The sequence below is a fragment of the Pan paniscus genome, chromosome 5 (genome assembly GCF_029289425.2).
Source record: "Pan paniscus chromosome 5, NHGRI_mPanPan1-v2.0_pri, whole genome shotgun sequence".
Taxonomy (NCBI): domain Eukaryota; kingdom Metazoa; phylum Chordata; class Mammalia; order Primates; family Hominidae; genus Pan; species Pan paniscus.
Genome location: NC_073254.2, coordinates 175,435,850 through 175,456,915, shown reverse-complemented (window position 1 = coordinate 175,456,915; position 21,066 = coordinate 175,435,850). Strand labels below are relative to the sequence as shown.

General features: G+C 41.5%; 1 protein-coding gene across 1 annotated transcript in view; it reads left to right on the top strand.

Moving 5' to 3' along the window:
* The window catches only part of NOX3 (NADPH oxidase 3), a 60,370-nt gene that overhangs the window by 20,240 nt on the left and 19,064 nt on the right, over nucleotides 1-21,066 (top strand). The window contains exons 8-10 of the mRNA XM_034963127.4: nucleotides 4,575-4,667; nucleotides 6,463-6,716; nucleotides 12,638-12,800. Of these exons, the coding sequence (XP_034819018.3) occupies nucleotides 4,575-4,667; nucleotides 6,463-6,716; nucleotides 12,638-12,800 (510 nt within the window). The remainder of the gene's footprint in view (nucleotides 1-4,574; nucleotides 4,668-6,462; nucleotides 6,717-12,637; nucleotides 12,801-21,066) is intronic.

The window sequence follows — 21,066 nt, the reverse complement described above, 5'->3', positions numbered from 1 at the left end:
GTTGTTTAAAAAAAAACCCTCAAATATATTAAATTAAGCATTGGATTTTAAGGGTGAAAGTACTAGGAGGAATGTTTAAAACCGAGAGAACCGGAATAGATATGCCCGTTAGACTGTGGTTCTTTTAATGGCCGGTATAGATTGTCTCTGTCTTAAACTCAGCTCTCAGTAGCCACTATCCAACCTGCATATTAATGAGGAACATGAATACCTCTCTAAAATTTTCAGCTACAACATCTCCATAAAAAAATCAATACTCCCCCACACCTCATGAATACAGACCAGGGCCTGCTCCCAGCAGCGTTTGCTGGCATTAATTATCATTAAGAGGGGGCCTTGCTCATCTCTCTCTAACTCTCCCCTGCTCCACTTCCTTGCACACCCAAACTCAGGGTGTCACTCTCTCCCATTATTTGTAATGGATCCTGATTCAAAGCGTGTGTGGGCTATGCAATTACCGCTTGGCTGAACTGTACGATATTCTCTCTGATGTCTTATAGACACTGAATCCGAAAGGCATCCCAAGGACAAGGAAGGGTTCCTGCGCTTCACTGCACCACACCTACTCGGTCTCTACAAAGCTCCATTTCTCCTCCCTTGCCTCTCTTAACTCAGGGCGTTTTCACGGTACTCTGATCAATAGAATATGTATCATTTCTCCTTCAGCGCTTCACTGTTCCCAGTGTTAGGACAGATAACGCTTTGTACCTCACCTCGTGTAAATGGAACTGATTAAAGAAACCAACTATACCCGGCAGTCCCTCCTCCCCTACTTGTCTTACGTGGAAAATATCAGAGACCAGGTCTGATTTGACATCACCAAAATGAAGTGTGTGATGCCCCAAACTCTCTAAAATGGGTGAGGAAGATTATTTGTAAAAATATATGAAGACTGAGTGTCTTTGCCACTATCTCTTTTAGCCCATTTAGAAAGAACTGCATTCTTGCTCTCATTTCTGTAAACACCCAAAGCAATTCTCAAAAAGCTTTCTGGTTCATTCAAGCATAAGAGACCTAAGGATTCCTTTGCTCGGTCCAACCCCATCCTCCCCAGGGACGCTTCCTACATTTCCCTTACTCTGTTCATCTTCGCAGCTTGTCTCAGTCTCCCTTTCCAGCCCAAATGCACTGACGAATACAGGACTCCAGATTCCTGGTTTGCTGCTGATGCAATCCAGTCTCAAAAGATGCCTGGTCGTCCTAGGCCAAAGAAGCACTTTATGTCATTTAACTACAGCATCAACTCATCGTAACCATAAGGCTGACACTTTGTAATTACTAGGGAAAGCTGTTAGTGGTAAAGGAGAAAGCCCTGATGGAGGTAGAGTCAATTCAGCGAACTTTCACTGAGTGCCTAAGTGCATTGCTTGGCAATGCAGTAGACAGGATTCAGACACGTGGGACCTGCCCCAGGAGATCTGATTGTCTAGAAAAAGAGGCTATTCATAAACACACACATAAAATAAAATCAAAGCCAGCATGTTCTTATTTTCTGGTAGGAATGAAAAACCAGGAGTGAAAGTGAAGGAAACAAGTTTCATTATTGCTGCTTTTGAATCAACATCGTTTTATTTCTATCATAAAATACTCACTGTAGCGTGAGTTTTTGAGCATTTTTTGAAGCAGAAGAAAATAAAGCCAAGAAGCCACGGAGTATTTTAGCATTAAGGAAACTTAGATACTAAATAGTTCTTCCCCATTATTTAATAGCTGAGGAAATTGAGGTCCAAGCAGTTTCAGTGTCTTACCCATGGTCACAAAAAGCATTCCCAGTAAAGCCACCTTAAAGAACCAGAGCCCCTAACTCTGTGGCCATGAACTTTCTCCTCCATTCACAGCATTCACTCTAAGTCTCTGGCTTCCATAACCGCCATTTTGTCAGCACTCTGCCACTAGCTACAAGTACATAGCCCCAACGTTCTACTTATCTCTGTGAATAAAGCCAAAGTGTTTAAGAGCTTGGAGGGAACTAAATAACAATTTTCTCCAGCTAGTTCCCATTTTACAAAACAGGAAGTTATGAACATAATAAATCTCAAGATGTGCCTAGTGGCACAGAGTGAGGGGTGGTGGCCCCAAGGCCAGAATCCAGGTCTTCAGACACCCAGCCTAGCATCTGCCTTGACACACGGCCCTCTTGCTCTGAATCAAGGCCTCCTTGTCTTGATTCTCTCTTGTCTGTCCCGGGTATCACTGCAAGGACAGTTTCCTAATATTCATCCCTGGCCATCTCTCCCTCAGGCCCTGACTTCCAGGGGCTCCAGGCACAACATAGGTAACGACACTGGCTACTTCCTCCTGGAGCAAAGGATATACTAAGATTGAGATGGAGTCGGGGATTAATAGCTTATATTCTCCTACCTGAACCATGGAAAGAAAAATAATCCATTACATTTTATCAACGTGGAAAATATCAGAGATCGTGTCTGATTTGACATCACCAAAATGAAGTGTGTGATGCCCCAAACTCTCTAAAATGGGTGGGGAAGATTATTTGTAAAAATATATGAAGACTGAGTGTCTTTGCCAGTATTTCTTTTAGCCCATTTAGAAAGAACTGCATTCTTGCTCTCATTTCTGTAAACATCCAAAGCAATTCTCAAAAAGCTTTCTGGTTCATTCAAGCATAAGAGACCTAAGGATTCCTTTGCTCGGTCCAACCCCATCCTTCCCAGGGATGCTTCCTAGATTTCCCTTACTCTGTTCATCTTCACCACCTCATCCACAGCATAGGGGGACAAAAGGTTTATTCTCTTTGCTGTTCTGAACACACTGCTGGGCCCTACTGAGGCAGAAAAAATAAGTGGGTCAGATTGTGTTGCCTTGTGTTGCCCCCATAGATCTAGCTTTTATGAGGCCAAGAGCCCCCCCAGGAAAAAAAGCAGAGAGGGTTGATGTAGGTGAGAAGAGGGACCACGCGAAGAGACCCAGAAATCAACAAAAAGCAATAGACAAAACGAGAAAGGTGACTCAAAGGAAGTAAAAATAATGCTAAAAGACTTGTGACCCATCAACAGAAGAGACGGAGCCAGGTGACTGGTCAGGGAGCACTGAGTAATGAGTCAATCGGTGAGGGGTGGTGAATGTCTGAGTTCTGAAGACCGAGACATCCTTCCTGCGCGCCCCCCAGATACTATTCAAGGAGTAAGGTGGTGGATTTAGAAAACCTAGGAGGAAGTGTAGGGACATATGAAAAGGCTTGAGTTCTAGCCCTGGCTATCTCTGGTCCACCTTGGACTCTCCAGGCAACTCAGACCCATTCCCAGAATGTCAGGATTTTCCTTCTTTTAATTCTAAAAGAATTAGAGGATATTGAATGTTCCCAATACAAAGAAATAATCAGTGTTTGAGATGATGGATAGAGTAATTTACCCTGACCTTATCATGATACATTGTATGTATCAAAACATCACTATGTACCTCGTGAATATATACAATTATTATTTGTCTATTGAAAACAATAAAAATTTTAAAAAGAAAAAAAAGAATTAGAGTAGATTTCCAAGAGCATGCAATATCCTAAAATTCAATGAGTTCATGAATTTCTAATGTTTTGGAAAACAAGCCTCAGTATCAATTTAGCGCTGGACAGAAAGGACCACGATAATATGGCAATGCACATGGGAGGTAGCCGGGGTCCTGGTAAGAACTCAGGCTGGGTAGTCAGGCATACCTGAGTTCACATCTCTACCAAACACCTTCGTCCCTTTATGACCTTGGACAATTTGGTTGATCTGACTGAGTCTTAACTCCTTCCTCTGTAAAATCAAGATAATACATATGCCTCATGGGATTGTTCAGTACAAATAGAACTCTTCAAAAATTGTAACTTCCCATTTCTTCCCTTTCACTGAGGAAGACACCTTATGTTGTACAGAGCTCCTGATACAATAGCCTGCTGGTAAATTGATAATCAGTAATGCACATTATACTCATCGAAAGTTAACATAGCATCTGATTTATTTAAAATGGACATTTTCACCATCACAATTCTCTAGACAATTATTGAGCCTTTTGCTGTGATTAGATAAACTTAAATTTAAGGTGCCAGGAAATTGACTTTATATTTTACTCCAAATAACTGTGTGTGTGTGTGTTTCTGTGTTTATTCAGGCAGACCCTGTAGTTGTGATGCATTCTTGGCCCAAAAAATTACTATTTGAGATTTTAAAATGTAATTTCTTATGTCCTGTGTTGGGTGAGTAATGTAGCTTTGACTTTGGCTTGAGTTTGGGAGCATTTACGACCCTATCATATGTAATATAAACATCAATCTGCTTTTTATTTCTTTGCAAATTCAATTATTTCTAATTACATAAAGGCATCATTGATCAAGTAAGCATAAAAACCAATATAGAAGAGTTTAATCTCTTAAATAAGCTTGTAGACTTCAATAAATAATTGAATGTTATAGTATATAATACAAGGAGACATCTTTGTTGCTGATAACTGGCCCAAAGTTAAAGGAAAAATATCTAATCCCCATCATGTTGTATATTGATTTGGTTCAAATTGAAAATATTTGGATTCTATTTTCATTTCCTTTTTCTCTCTCTCTCTGCTACTCTCTTCAGGCTTGGAAATGGATTTTAGGCCCTGTGGTCTTGTATGCATGTGAAAGAATAATTAGGTTCTGGCGATTTCAACAAGAAGTTGTCATTACCAAGGTATGCATGTAGCTTTATGTCTGAATAAAAGCCTGAGTGTAGATGAAAATTTTTTATTAGCCCAAGTTTTTAATTTGCCATTTTTATTGCAGAACTGTCTGTAATTTAGAGGCTCATCTTCTGTTCTAATAATTGCTTGTATCCTGAGCATCTTTTAGTGTGACTAATTTTGCCGAAGACAGGGATCAGGGCTCCAGACGGCACACAGAATTCTGATAAAGGTTTATTGTACAGCAGTGGAATGATCCGCTTTGTCTTTATTTTGCTTTCTCTCTAGGGGGAAATGCAAGGGGAGTGAGTGTGCTTTACATGGGTCATAGTGACTTGAAGGATAATCACTTCTTCACCACGTAAAGGCACAAATTTTGCAAACAAATAACATTTTCAAATCTATACACTCTCACTGGGGACTACCAAGCAGAGGAAAGGGAAACAGTCACCATAAGGTTCAGAGCAAGAGGGACCACTGTGGGGAAGAAAAATGGAGACGAAGGATGAAGATAGAGTTCTACCCTCATGAGCAGCATGCTCCTGATAGCATTTTTCAGTCTTGCTCCCCATCCTCACATCTCTACATCCTCACAATGTTTACCTCTTGCTGGAGGAAGATGGGAAGGGGTAGACCAAGACCAAAAAAATGCATGCCTAGGAGAGTGAAAAGGTGCCAAATACTCTCCCCCAGCTTTTGAAATGTCCAAGAAGAAACTCTCCATTAGCCAAGGCTATCCCACTTTGCTAATACAATTTTAACAGAATCCTGTATCTCTGTAGCCGCCTTCATGAAAGCAGATGTATAGAAATTGCTTCCTATTTCTGCTTTAAGCTGTTTCTGTGTTGCTGTTTTTAAGTTAAGCACCAAAGGATGTCAGGCTGTATCAAAAGCTAGACTGTAAAACTTCTGGAAACCTACTCGAGCTGTTACTAGGGAGACCATTTAACAGCAATGTCAGAACAGATACCAGTAGGGAGAGGGAAAACTTAGAACCAATGATGAAAATGATGTGAAATTCTCTTCTGAACGGAAAAATACTGTCACAGTATCTAGATGCTAGATTTTGTTCCCTTATACCTCTTGTCACAAAAGAAGACAGGAGGGCCTGGAGAGATTTTTCAGGAAACAAGATTGAAATCTAAGAAGGGAAATTAGCTCTTTCCCTCTGATAAGCAGCAAGTCATAAAGCTTTTATAAACACTACTAGAAACCATGTCCAATGCTTCCCTACATCTAAAACTCAGAGCGGAGTCAGGACACAGGATGAGACTCAACCAAAAAGAAAACAAAACAAGAAACGAGTTTGAAGTGAGTTTGAAGATTGTTTTTCACTTAGCCTGAAGAAATAAGAGGGTTAATTCACAAGACATTGAGAAAAGATGCAGATCATTGAAAAAGGTAACAAAATGTTCCTAGATGTTAAAAACACAGAGATAATGTGGTGACTTATTTTAATAACCCTAAGCATAATAATATGCAAGCTTCTACTGTCTTGGGTCTGGTTGACTGTGCTGTGGAAAGCCTGGCCGTTGGACACATGAACTCACATGCTGGGCACCAATTGCACCTGGGTGCAGCTATTTCAAATGCCACCCTCTGAAGGAGAGGAGCATCATTCTTGCTGGAGTTGCAAACACAGATGTGAAAGCGATGGCACATATCTTTGGGAGCTAACAGCAGATGGGATATGTAAATCACACCTGAAACAAGCTGATCTAAAATTTTCAACACCTTTGATGGAATGAAAGGTGTTTATTTATTATTTTGAGGACAAAGGCAAACAACTCTCTTGCTCTCACATAGGTGGTAAGCCACCCCTCTGGAGTCCTGGAACTTCACATGAAAAAGCGTGGCTTTAAAATGGCGCCAGGGCAGTACATCTTGGTGCAGTGCCCAGCCATATCTTCGCTGGAGTGGCACCCCTTCACCCTTACCTCTGCCCCCCAGGAAGACTTTTTCAGCGTGCACATCCGGGCAGCAGGAGACTGGACGGCAGCGCTACTGGAGGCCTTTGGGGCAGAGGGACAGGCCCTCCAGGAGCCCTGGAGCCTGCCAAGGTTCGTGCCCATTTCTCTCATGTATAAATTGCAGTATTATAAAAAGTAAAGTATCTTAATGTATCAACATGCTACCTGATTCAGCAATATCTTTATTAAATGGTGAGTTTGAGACTGTGTTTAAATTTGAGAATGTGTGTAAAAAGTATAATTTTGTAGACTTCTAGGAGACACACATCTGTTCCTGTAAAAAAAGAAAAAGAAAAAGAAAAAAAGACTAATGTTCAGCCAAGAGAGGGTGATCCAGGAAGGAGGTTTCTCTCCCAGGTCCTAAAGCATCACCTGGTTACTTCTATGCAGCCTGCAATGAGTGAGACAACTCTGGGCATTTTTTTCTATCACAGTCTGAGTTTTTTTTATTATATTTGTAAAGTCGGGTCTTCATAACAAGGATGCTATGTTTCTGTGTCCTCTTCTTATAAAGACCCAAGTCATATTGGATATAAGGGCCCATACCACTCCAGCGTGACCTCATCTTAGCTTTATTCATTATGTCTGCAACCCTATTTCTAAATAAGGTCACGTCCTAAGTACTGAGGTTAGGACTTTAACATATCAATGGGGGACACACTCAACCCACAGCATCACTCTATTCAGAAAAGTCTGGGCTCATGCCTGTTATCCGAGCACTTTGGGAAGCCAAGGCGGGCGGATCACTTGAGGTCAGGAGTTTGAGGCCAGCCTGGCCAACATGGCAAAACCCCATCTCTACTAAAAATACAAAAATTAGCCGGGTGTGGTGGCACGTGCCTGTAATCCCAGCTATTTGGGTGGCTGAGGCAGGAGAATTGCTTGAACCTGGGAGGCAGAGGTTGCAGTGAGCCGAGATCGCGCCACTGCACTCCAGCCTGGGTGACAGAGTGAGACCTTGTTTCAAAAAAAAAGAAGGAGGAGGAGGAGGAGGAAAGAAAAAGAAAAAGCCTGGGCACATAACAGAAGTCCCAAAGTAAATGACCACTCCTCAGCTCTGTTCAGTAAACAATGGCTTCGGGTCAATTCCCACTCTTCATGCAGGGTTACCCAAAAGCATGCAAAGCACACATTTGGGGCTCTGGAAGAATAGGGACACCAAAAAAAAAATGAGAAAAACATTTTTGGAAGAATTTCATATTTGAAAAGAAGCGTCAAGAGATTCCTACTTCTGCCATCCTTGGAGGGTATCAGGAACTACCAAGAAGCAGCCACTGTCATGAGCACTGTGGTAGGGAGCTCGGTAGAGACACTTCAAATGGAAGTTCCTGAGGGCCGGACATTGTCTTTCCTCCTCGGAATCTCCAGTGCCTACAACAGTGTCTGACATGCAGTGCATACAGAGGAAAGATTTGACAAAAGAATTAATGAAGCCCTGGGGCCAATATGGATTCTTTATCTCATTTAGTTTGACAAATATTTATTGGTGACAAACAAGGTACCACAATAAATTTGAGACACAAAATGTAGTCAGCTTATTGTCCTGCTCTCCCTGTTTTCATAGGCTACTGAGCTGTAACTGCACCCTGGGCTTGGTTGTATTTAGTGGGTAGGAAGAGTCACAGGCTTCCTTTCAGACACGGGTCCTGAAGAATGGTATGATGCCAAGCCAAGTAGAAACATCATCTGCTCAAGCCAGAGCCCCAAATCAGATGAGAACACATGACTATTTTCTTTTTTATAATGGAAAGGAAGCAATGTAATAAAATTTTAAGGTTCAGAGTGCAGAGCAAATGACTAAAATCAAAAATAAAAGTAGATGCACTGCACAGCACCCCCACCCTCACCAACCCCCCCAGCACACACACATACACACACACACACACACACACACACAGGCCATGGTGTCTAACTGCTTTCTCGGTCCCTGCTCTCCCCTTGGCATCGCCAAGGCAAAAGCTTTCATCCTTTTTGCTAACTGGCTTCTGCCCTGTGTGTATACACTTATCTGTTCTATCAACCACCCTTCCCCTTCACAAACCAGATAGCATTTCAACCAGTCCCCCAAGAAGAACTCGGTACTGGTTACTCAGTAGCTGACATGCTTTCTGCCTATGGAGTGCATCGCCAGCTGCAAGTTCCAACAGGATCCCCAGGGCCTCCCTGGGCTCATCTGTTCCACCTCCTGCTCCCTCATGGGCTTAGCTCTTCCAGCTTTCTTGTTGTTCACACACACTGAGAATGTAGTCCTCAGTGCCTTTGCCATTGCTGTTCCCTCCACCTGGAATGCTGTTCCCCACATCTCTGCTGGGCAGCTCCCTCTCTTCCTTCAGGTCTCTGTTCAAATGTCCCCTTCTAGTGAGGCCTTTGCTTCCCACTGCACATGAAACAACCCCCAGCAGTCACTCAATCGCCATGATGCCACATGCTGACTTTATTTTTCTTTATAGTACATACCACCACCTGGCATGTTAAATATTTATATTTGCTTGATTGTTTACTGTCTATCTCTCCACACTAGAATGGAAGCTCTATGAGAAAAGGGGCTCTGTTTGCTTCACTTTACCATCCCCAGGGCCTAGAACAGGCCCTGACTGTCAGTCACTCAGTAAGTCATTACGGGCTCGATAAAAATGAGTTGTATAAACAGAGCCGCTTCCCTCCATTCACTAATTTGTTTCGTCCTCTGCCTCTGTATGTGTGTAGGCATATGTATTAGTGGCAAAGCCTTCCAAAAAACTAGAATTTGTTTAAATCTTCAACATACAAAGAATCAGGATGTTATTGGACTTCCTTGGATGATTTTACAGTTCCCCACTGTTTTAATTTTGAATTAAATCATATTAGGGAGAGCACTATATCTTTTTACTGCTTTGGATCCCAGACAAATTTAATCCAGCCCCTGGAATTTGTGAGTGAGATGCCCAGGAGGGGAAGCAAGCCCAAAAAAAGAACAGGGAAACCTCTTCCTCTAAACCCAAGAAAAAGGGAGAGAATCTGAGCTCTTTCAAAAGGCTAGACCTTCTGAAGGAAAACAGAGGAATTTCTCAGTTGATGGAGTTTCCAGCTATCCTTTGCCCAGAGCTGGGGCCCACACTGTGAGAGGAGCTGGGTTCAAAGCCCAACTTTGTGTGTGATCTTGGAGAATGTATGTAACACACTGCCTCAGTTTCCTCATCTGTACAATGAAGATGACAATAATAGTACTCATGGCTTTGTTTAGGATCAAACATAACAGTCCATAAAAACACTTAACATAATACTTAGCACACGGTAAGTGCTCAAAGAGTTAGCTACTATTATTATTAGCAACATAAGAATGGTCACCTACCACAGAAATAGCAATGGAAGTGTTTGCTAGAGGAGCAAATGCAGTCAGTTCAGAGAGATGAGACTGGAACTTAATGGGGTAGGGTGGGGTGCTGCTGAACTACCCAACAAGGACTCACAGGACAGGGATGCAGGCAAGACAAATCACTTTCTGAGCCTCATTATTAGAAACGCTGTGTCTAAATCAAGGCAGGGATAGCTGCATAAATGTGGTAAACAAGAATTTGTGCAAATGAAGCTGATTCAGATTGTTAAAAATCTGGAGAAATGGAGAAATTTGGGCCCAAAAAAGAACAACTGGGATGTCGTGATAGCTATGTTCAACTATTTAAAGGCCTGAGATGCCAAAAAGGAAAAAGATCTGGAATGTGCTTCTCAGAAAGGCAAAAGATGAGAGTTGTCAGAAGACAGATTTCAGTAAGACATGAGAACAAATTGTCTAATATTTAGAATTGCCCCTAAGTGGAACAAGGTGCCCCGCAGTTTAATATCGGAATATGAGCATCTCTCAGGAATGTGGCAGGAGGATTACTGTATTAGCAGGGAACTTAGACCAAATATTTTCTCCTGTAGCTTTGAGTTTCAATTCTAAAGATGTAGAAATTTGTTTATTGTATATTTCTGTGGATTAATTTACAAAATTCTTCTTTGGATTTAATTGACATCTTTTTAAATCAGTGTCAAATAAATTCCCAATATGACTGATTATTTTTTAAAAATGAACAATAAGACATTTGAATCTATGGACAGGTTTTCTTTCTCTCTTTCTCTCAATTTCCTTTATGTAATTATTTATGGAATAATCTACAGTGGGCTAAGATACTAACCATTTCTGGTTAATGACCTTTTATTTTTATTCTTCCATTTCCATATATCAATATGTAATAAAGCCTTATTAATTAAGATTAACTTGAGGAGAGTTCATTTGAATTATTAGGAAGTCTGGCATATAGAATAATTTAAAATAAACCCAATTGAACTTTCATGAACACATAGTAAAGCTCAAATGGGCCAACCTCCGGTGTCTTCAACAGACACCCCTTAGGGAATGGTTATGAATAACTCAGAAACCTTTTAATTAGCATATCTTTGTTCATATGTAAATGTGTGCTTTTGGAATAGTTGAGGTTATTTAATACATTCTGCTGACTGAAATATTTTAAACATTCCCTTTACAATTTATTCAACCAATTGTAATTGAACAACTTCATGTCAGGGAGTGCTGGGATTACAGCAGTGAGCAAAGACAGCCCTGACTCCTACTTTCCTAGACCTCACAGCTCTAGACAGAAATCAATCAGATCACGCATACACACCAATAAATTGTAAAATTACAGCTGTGATGAGGACTATAGAGGTGGGAAACATGGAGCTATAAATTATATAAGAGGGGATTTAACCTAATCTGAGGGGTTCAAGAAGGCTTCCACAGGAAAAGAATGATTGGGATAAGACCTACCAGAGAAATAACTATTAACCAACTAAGGAGAGAGGGAAGAAACTGGAGAAGATGCCAGGTGCAGTGGCTCATGCCTGTAATCCCAGCACTTTGGGAGGCCGAGGCGAGCGGATCATGAGGTCAGGAGATCAAGACCATCCTGGCCAAAATGATCAAACCTCGTCTCTACTAAAAATACAAAAAAATTAGCTGGGCGTGGTGGCACGTGCCTATAGTCCCAGCTACTTGGGAGGCTGAGGCAGAAGAGTCGCTTGAACCCAGGAGGCAAAGGTTGCAGAGAGCGGTGATCGCATCACTGCACTCCAGCCTGGTGACAGAGCAAGACTCCATCACAAAAAAAAAAAAAAAGAATAAAACAGAAACTGGAGGAGATTATTCCAAGGGAAAATGGTATCACATGCAAAGGCCCTGTGGCAGTAGGGAGTACTGTGTATTTAATATTTCAAGAATATTAATATCTCACCAGTGTGAGAACCAGTGATGAGTGATGGAAAAGAACTCAGGGACCAGTCTGCATAGGACCATGCTAAGGACCCTCTTATTTATTCAATGAATATACTTTATCCTTATTAAGAAAAATTTGCTAAGCAAAGAAAAATACCAGTGCTACCCAAGGCCTAATTACCACAGATTTTGAGTCAGTATAATCTAAAATAATGGGTTTTAGAAGTTCCACATAACTGACAAATGACTTCAAAATTATATTTATTCCAAATGAATAGCTTCCATTAGACTAAAATTACATAAACCTACTAAGATGTGTGACCAAATGTAAACAGGGAAGAATGACATTAGGAAGAGGAAATAGAAGCCTGCTAAGCTTCCTTGATGCTTCCAGATTTTTCCCTCTGATGGCAGCTGGGGTGGAAAGGGAAATAGCTCTTCCAGCAGCCTCAATGATACTTGGAGCCAAAACAAGCTTCTAAGAGCTGTAAGGAGAGCATGCCACATGGAAGAGGCCTGAGCTATAGCGAGAGATGTCAGGCTTTGTCCTTCCATGAACAGTGCCTGGGCCAGGACAACCTCGTTGTCTCCCAATAAGGCAGAGCTGGAAATCCTCATGCTAACCCCAGGCTCTCCAAATAGGGCATTTTCAGGCACAGAGTCAACCTCTGCACGCACTGGCAAACACGTCCTATAAAAAGCACCAGCTCCGGATGGTTCTGGGTTCACGAGCAAGGTGTTCTGAAGGTCAAATAGGCTGCGTCCTCTGTGATTCCAGGCTGGCAGTGGACGGGCCCTTTGGAACTGCCCTGACGGATGTATTTCACTACCCAGTGTGTGTGTGCGTTGCCGCGGGGATCGGAGTCACTCCCTTCGCTGCTCTTCTGAAATCTATGTGGTACAAATGCAGTGAGGCACAGACCCCGCTGAAGCTGAGCAAGGTATGGAAAAATCATTAGTTCACCCTTCCGTGGATTAAAAGTTTCAATGTCTTTATATCTATCACCTGCCGATTCTTGGGGAGGATTTTAATTAACTATGAGGGATAAACTCAAGGATCCTTAACTATACTTATGTTCTTAAAAATCTCCACTCAGTATTACATTTATGAGTAGGGTTATGTCTAATCTTGTTAAAGATGACAAGACATAAATTTTATTGCTTCATTGCCATTACAGGACATGTAATTGCTCATCTCAATAAAATATGGACAGGCTGCAAATGGCTATGTGACTGGGTGGCAGTTCGCAATATTAAGAGGCAACCTGTCCTTAGTCTCTTTAGCTTCAGACTGTGGTTGCAAGTGTACAATTCGATGTCCTCCTCTCGTGGACTCAGTCCTAACAAGAAGCCACAATTGGGATTTATTGGCCGGCTTGCTGTGGGGTGGCCATCCCGCTCTGAATCTCCCTTTTGTCATTTCCTGTGTGTTTTACAACTAGATGCCTCTAGAATTTCTCTCCGTCCTTTGTCGTATCTAGACACTCCATCCGATACTTGGACCCTCTTAGGACCAGCAGCAGGCACTAGAGCAATGGTAGGCAAAGAGCCCTGGTAACCCAAAGCCGTATGAATGCAGGAGGAGTGAGGATGGCAGACGAGCTTGGTGCTGGGCCGTCCTGCATATCTTCTCTGCTTAACTCTTTGTCTACAGAGTCCTCATCTATCAAAGGGAGATGCTTGACTTAACCACCGGGTCTCAATGTGTAAACCATGGGACATCTGTCACCTGACATGATCCACTAAAGAGAATTCCGTAGTCAAAGGAACTTAAGCAACGCTCCTGCAACATCCCACTCACAAGACAACATCCACTAGCCATTAAATAAGTTCTGCCGGGGTGGGGCGCAGTAGCTCGTGCCTGTAATCCCAGCGCTTTGGGAGATTGAAGTGGGAGGATCACTTGAGGCCAGGAGTTTGACACTAGACCAGCCTGGGCCGCATAGAGAGACATCGTCTCTGCGAGAAAATTAAATACTAGGGAGTTCAAAGCAGTGAGCCGTGATCGCACCACTGCACTCCAGCCTGGGCAACAGAGCCAGACTCTGTCTCTAAAAAAAGTTCCACAGAAAAGAGCCTCATTCAGTTTTGTTTCATCTGTCTTTCCCAAGCTTATTTAGCCACAGAACCTTTCCTCACCTAACACCTATCAAGAAATCGTATTCTGTGAAGCATCCCAGGCAATGAGGGCTAGAAGATCTCTAAACTCGGGTCTCTGCCAACTAAGAAACAGCAGTTAACTATTTCATGAGTTTCCAAGTGACAGGTTCTTGACATACATTTTCTCATTTGACTTTTTTAATCTCCCCAACAACCTTATAAAGTAAGTAACACAAGGCCTGTTTTCCAGGTAAGGAACCTGAAGCTTGGAGAGATTAAATTGATTTTCCTGAAAAGACATGGGTAATCAAAGGCAGAATCAGGATTCAAACTCAGGTTCATCTGGCTCTTTCCATGACAAAACCAACACATGGTAGACGTGACCCCCAGCTCCTCCTGCAACCCTGGAGCAATACTGTAGGAAGACGGTGGGATTCCTGCTCATAGAATCGGCACCTGAATTTTGCTGTCATCAAAGAACATACCTGATTCCACCCTGACTGAAATACTGCCTGCAGTTCACCTCTCTGAGCTGAGTTTCCTGATCCACATAAGGGAGAAATAAGAATCCATATCCAACAGGGAGTTTTAATGCTAAATAAGACAAATAATATGGAAATATTACTATAGAAATGTGTGTACAGAAATATAGATGATTATCTAAATGCTGATTGTATCTACCAAAGGTATAAATAGGTTACCAGTACTGCTGTTACTAATGGCCTAGATTTATCAAGCACTGACTACCTAACAGGAAGGGAACTGGGCATTTTACATGCACTATCTCATGCCATCTTTTCGTCGTACTTATCATTTTTATTCCCATTTTACAGATGAGAAAACTAAGGCCTGATCACAAAGCTAATAGAAATGACAGTCATTTTACTAAATGCTCATAATAGCTCATTCAGATAGGTAATATTCTCAATACTGATGAGGACCCTGACACACAGAGAGCTAAATAATACTAGAACTAGAGTTTGAATCTAGATCCTTCTGGCACCAAAGCTCATCTTCTTTCCTCTACACCATAATATATTTAACAAAGCAAGCAAAACAGTGACTGGGATATTTGGACCTCACAGCAATGCTTTGTTTTGGTTCGTGATGATTTTTCAGCCACCCTAAGTTCTTCCTTCCCTCTTGCTGCCTACCAAGTAAATCCCACTCAGAGAGGTGGCTCACTGCTTCATGGTTTCCACGACACTAAAAGTCACTTCATGCTTCACAGGAAGATGGTGGTGGATAGCGTGTCTCACTTTCATTCACTCACTAATCCAACTAACATTTCAAGTCCTGCTCAGAGACATGCAAAGTCTCATTCTCATCACACCCGACTCACAATCACCTCCCCCTTCTCTTAACCTCCACCACTCCTTTGCTGCCCTCCTGTTATGTCACATATCTTTCCTGTATTAAGATTCGTGAAATAATCTTATTTTCTCTAACAGACTGTGAGTTCCTTGAACATAGCTTCTCTGGATATCTTCATACATATATATATACACATATAACATGTGATAACCATATATATAGTAAAAATATTGAATAAATCAATGAGTGAATAAATATCTACATGTCCAAAAAGAATACACAATGGCTTCTGTACACAATTTTCTTTAAAATTTAAGGGTATTAAGGTTTTGTTTATGTAACCAAAAAAATTCTTCAATGATTTTTACTAAATTCCAATTATTTTACTAGGAATATAGAGGAAAAATCTTATAAGAACCCCCAAAAATTTTAAAATTCATACAGGAGCCTACAAAATCTTAATTTTGCCTCCTTTCTCAGCATTCCATTGTCATTCCTGGGCTCTGCTTGTGGCGTTTCTCAAGGCTTTCAGCACTGCAGTCACCACAAAACCATAAAATAGGGACATTGATCTCTATTCCAAGAAACAGAAACCATAGAGTAAAAAATATAAAAGCAATGTTTTCATCGCTTATAAAAATGTGAGGGACTATTTGGACACAACTCAGGGGAAAATAAGGGCAGAAATAATGTCATATGGGAGAAAGGAAGCTAAAGTGTGGAATCATAAAATAACTTAAAGGTCCTAATCTCCTAGCTTTGCATAGGACCATGAAAGTCAGTATCTGTACTTCGAGCAGAGATGATTTGTCCAAAGTCACCCAGCTTGTTCACCACTGAGTCAGGACCTGAGCCTGTGTTTCTGATTTCTGCTTCAAAGTTCTTTCATGGAAGAAGTGAGGTTTTCATGCTATTGAAAGTTTGGGCTGAAAATTACAGTTCAGATCCAATTCCTTAAGCGTCTGCAGGCATGAGAACAGGTTTAGGAAGTTTCTCTCTTTTAAAGCAACTTTGTGTTGGTTTGAGTATAGCTACCATTAGGCTCATGTAACTAATATTTGTCAGGGCTACCTACATGCTTTTGAGATATAAAGACTACTCCTTCCACTAAACTGTCAGCGTCTATATAATTTTTGAAGTGCCACAGAGCAAAGCAGTACATATTTATCTAACGGTGTCTTCACAATTTTAAGTCTGGACTAAGTTTTCAGATTGTTCTCTTTTGTAATAAGGAAGGAAAGGACAACTCGCATAGGCGTTGAGAGCCAGAATTTTAAGCTTAAATGGTTAACTGCGATTAGGTGGGATTTTTTTTTTTCCTCCATGTGTAAAAACACTGGTTGGCATAAGGCATACATTTTTACACACAAAACTCAAGTTGCAAGTCTACAGGAAAAAATGTGCACCAAAGTTTTCTCAGTTGTCACCATTGCAAACTAGAACTTCTTTACCCTTCTCCTCTGTTGCATTATTCTAAAAAACTTCTAAGTAAAATGCAGGAGCATAACCAATAAGGCGCCTGCCACTTCCTTAGTGGGAAGCGTCATAAGTAGTACTTTCCATTTGAAGCTGATGTCTTAAAATCTCTTTGTTTCTAAGTACCTTTTGTTTTGAAAGATCTGGGAGGGGGCGGGGAGTGGAAGGGGAGGGGGAAGAATGGGCAGGAGGGGATTTCCCAAGAAGGCCAAATAACAAGAAGTATAATGATGGCTTGCTGTGATGAAAATGGAAAAAAGTTGTAATACACGAAAGAAATATTTTCAACGCAGAAGTAAGAGCCAGACTTCACTGAGTTGAAGGCAGCTGAGAACGCTGTGCCCCTGTGGGATGAGGGAAGGCTGAGGGTGGTTGAGAATTCTCTGTGATGCAATATGGGGGAAGCTGAATGCTGGGGGTGAAAAATGCCCTCTAGCGATAAAGTCCTCCACCTCCTGCCTAACGGGTATGATTAATTCTACATCACACTCAATTTGTGAAAAGAGCTCTTGAAAAAAAATTAAGACGGTTTGCTTGTGCAAACTGTCAAAATGATGAATGAAATAGGTGTGTATGAATGGGGAGGGAGGGGGAAGATTGCTGACATAAATAGATTGGCTTACACATTTTAGTTCTCCCTAATATCACAGCTGTGCAGTCAGGACTGCGAGAACTGCCAACTGCAAGATGCGGTTCGTTTTCTTAACTGCATATGTAGTCTTCAGACTACAATACAACAGATTATACAAGAACTGAGATAATCTCATTTCTTCATAAATTGTCTTCCTTCATCAGCTCCATAATATATAACCATGATAATGGGTATTTATAGTGTGGCCCATGCAAAATGGCCTTTGGGTTCTTAACCTAATATAATAAACAGATAATTCAAATAAAAAGACAGCACGGGCCAGTGGGAACAAGGGAAAGAGGCCAAAAAAGACAAAAAATCCATACTCTACTAAAATATATTAATAAAACAAAGGAGGGCCTGCTTTCTTTTCTAGTGAATGAAAAATGCATTTAATTTAATCTGTTTACTTTGAGAAATTATTTACTTTCACTTTCCCTCACACTGGAGCTCTGACTACTCCTGGAACTGATCATCTCTACTAATCACCAAGATTCCTGCCATCAGTTGGCCTCTTTAGGAGGGGCCATTCATGCTTCTCCTAAAGAAATGTATGCTTCTTGTCTTTCCTTGGAGGGCCTCAAAAGGCTTCAGTACCCCATCAGCCCTCACCATTGCTCTGTGCGGAAGTGACCAGTATTAATATGTTTAATATCTTGGTTTATTAACCACAGATTGCGTGACTACAGTCTTCTTGTAAAAGAGTCCAATGAAATACACAAACATTTTAAAATCTCCCTTCACCTCCCTCCCCAAACTAAACACCTCCCCAACTTTGCTCCCTAAGAAACTCACCATTAAACAGTTGAATATGTCTCATTCCATTCCTTTTCCATGCATTTATATGCATATACCTATACACATTCATGCATAAATAGGGGTGTGTGTGGGTAGAAGGCAGAGGAAGTGTAATTTGTTTTGTTTTTCATTAAAGCATAACTTCGGGCACCGTCAGTGTCAATACCTGATGATCTATTTCATTTTGTTTGGTGTCTTTAGAGTATCCCATAGTGTGAATAGGCCACAATTTATGGAATCATTCTGCTATTAAATAATGTTTCAGGCCAGGTGTGGTGGCTCACACCTGCAATCCCAGCATTTTGGGAGGCTGAGGTGGGCGGAACACCTGAGGCCAGGAGTTGGAGACCAGCCTGACCAACATGGCAAAACCCCATCTCTACTAAAAATACAAAAATTAGCCAGGCGTGGTGTCAGTTGCCTGTAATCCCAGCTACTCAGGAGGCTGAGGCATAAGAATTGCTTGAACCTGGGAGGCGGAGGTTGCAGTGAACTGAGATTGCACCACTGCACTCCAGCCTGGGGGATAGCGCGAGACTCTGTCTCAAAAAAAAAAAAAAAAAAAAAAAAAAAAAAAAAAAAAGAATGTTTCAGATGTTTCAGTTGTCCAACAAGGATTATTAACTGTAATTAGACCAAACGGAGGCCCAAAAGAGATCAGTCCTCAGCCACAGGGCAAAGTAGCAATATAGTCATGAAATAGTTAACATTGAGGATAATCACATTCAGAAAATGTCTTAAGGATGAAAAATTATTGATAAAGCCTGGTCTTGGCCTTATAATGGTTCACCAGAAAAACAATTTTATAACTGTATCACTTTAAACTAGAACTTTTACACATTAGGTAGGCTTATCATTAAGAAGAAATATTTCTTCTTTTATTTCTTCTTATTTGCTATTGTATTAATCCAGGATTCCCTTAACAAAAACAAAATAAAAACCAGGACAATAAGAGTGATCATTTATTGAGGAGGTAATATATTTTCTAAACCCCAGTCTTTATCTTTTCACAGAGAGAAATTCTCCTTTTGGAAAATGATCCTGATTCCCCTCTATGCAGAGCTTCTGTCATCCTGCTGGTTTCAAGCTTCTGTCTGTTCTGTTCTTTCTTTTGCACAGTGTGGGGTACAGAGGCGTGCTGCCCAGCAGGAGGCAGGTGGCACTGCAAGCCACTGCCCTTCTCCTTGAGGAGGCGATGGTCAAGGTGGGCCCCTGGCTCCCTGTAAAACGCCTCTAGGTGAGTTTAGCACACACCGAGCCTGGTGAGGGGCTTCCCCTTCATGGAGCACATCTTCATGATGAATGCTGAGATTCTGCTTCTGACACTGGTGCTAGAGGTCAAGTTTGGCTTCCCTTCTCAGTGACCAGGAGTGACCAGTGGGAACACATGCCAAGCAAGGCGCATGTCCCTCTTTGCTCTATAATATACTGTCTTCATTCTTCATTCTCTAAGCTCCTCCAAATGACAAACAAGGATAGTAACAATAGCAGCTAACATCTTCTGAGCACTTACTGTGTCTGCCAGACGTTGCGTTAAATGCTTCAGTAAAACATATCCTTTCATCCTCACAATAACCTCAGGAGCTATTGTTCTGTGTTTATTGCCATTTTACATACGCAGTAATCTAGGTTGGAGTTAAATAACTGTTGCCCAGTTGCACAAGTTATTTGCAGCTTCTACCTGCATGGTGAAGCCAGCAGCAGTCTACCACAGCAGATGGGCTTCATAGGCTCACAACGCTGAGTTGTTGTACCATGCTACACTATATCCTAAACCTGTATTCTTGTGTACACTTTCCTTGTTTAGAGGGGTTCTGGGCCATAAATAAATACATAGGTAAATAATTTTTTTTCCGTTTCATCCTCTGGAAATTTATTTTGGATATAAAGACATACAGATTGCATTTGTGAAAGTGCCCTCTGCCTGTGTTCATGGATATCTATTCAAGATACGGCACAAGTTTTGGAGATGTAATCGCCTGAAAGCATCCAACTTTGATTAGAGAGTCTGAGCTCTCGTAATAACACAGATTGGTAGTGCTTCTCAATTCATCTTCTGAAATTGTTTATCAAAATTTAGCACAGTTCCATTTCCTACTGGCCCCAGACCTCTTTGACCTGGTCCCTATGTGCTGCTGAAGAATTCTTAAAGAGAAGCCTTGGCTTGGGAAAACATGAAAATGAGAAGGGACACACAGAGAGCCCAACCTTGTGACTGTCACTCAGACCCAAGCCCCTTGCAAATGGACATGGCTGAGTTTGGGCTGATCATTAGTGCTTGGGAATGATGTGAAACTAAGGTCTATGACGGGCCACATGCACACAGAAACCCTCAACCGCATGACAGTCCCAGAGTGGTCTCCCAAAACATCTAGGCATCCACTATATCTACAAGAATGTGGCTGGGCACGATGGCTCATGCTGGTAATCCCAGAACTTTGGGAGGCCGAGGTGGGTGGATCACTTGAGGTCAGGAGTTCGAGAACAGCGTGGCCAACATGGTGAAATCCCATCTCTACTAAAAAATAAAAACTTAGTCGTGCATGGTGGCACATGCCTGTAATCCCAGCTACTTGGGAAGCTGAGGCAGGAGAATCACTTGAACCCGGGAGGTGGAGGTTGCAGTGAGCCAAGATCCCACCATTGCACTCCAGTCTGGGCAACAGAGAGAGACTCCCTCTCAAAAAAAAAAAAAAAAGAAAGAAAAGAAAAGAAAAAAAAGTGTTGGATGAGTCCTGTAAAAAAAAAATAATTTTATTACTATGAAAGTTCAGAACTTTTGTTATTTTACTGAGAATGACTTTCTATTTAATAAAATCTTTTAAAGTAAACTCAGGTATTTTTGGTCTCTGAGATCAGCTATGGAATTCTGAAAAGGCATGCTTTCT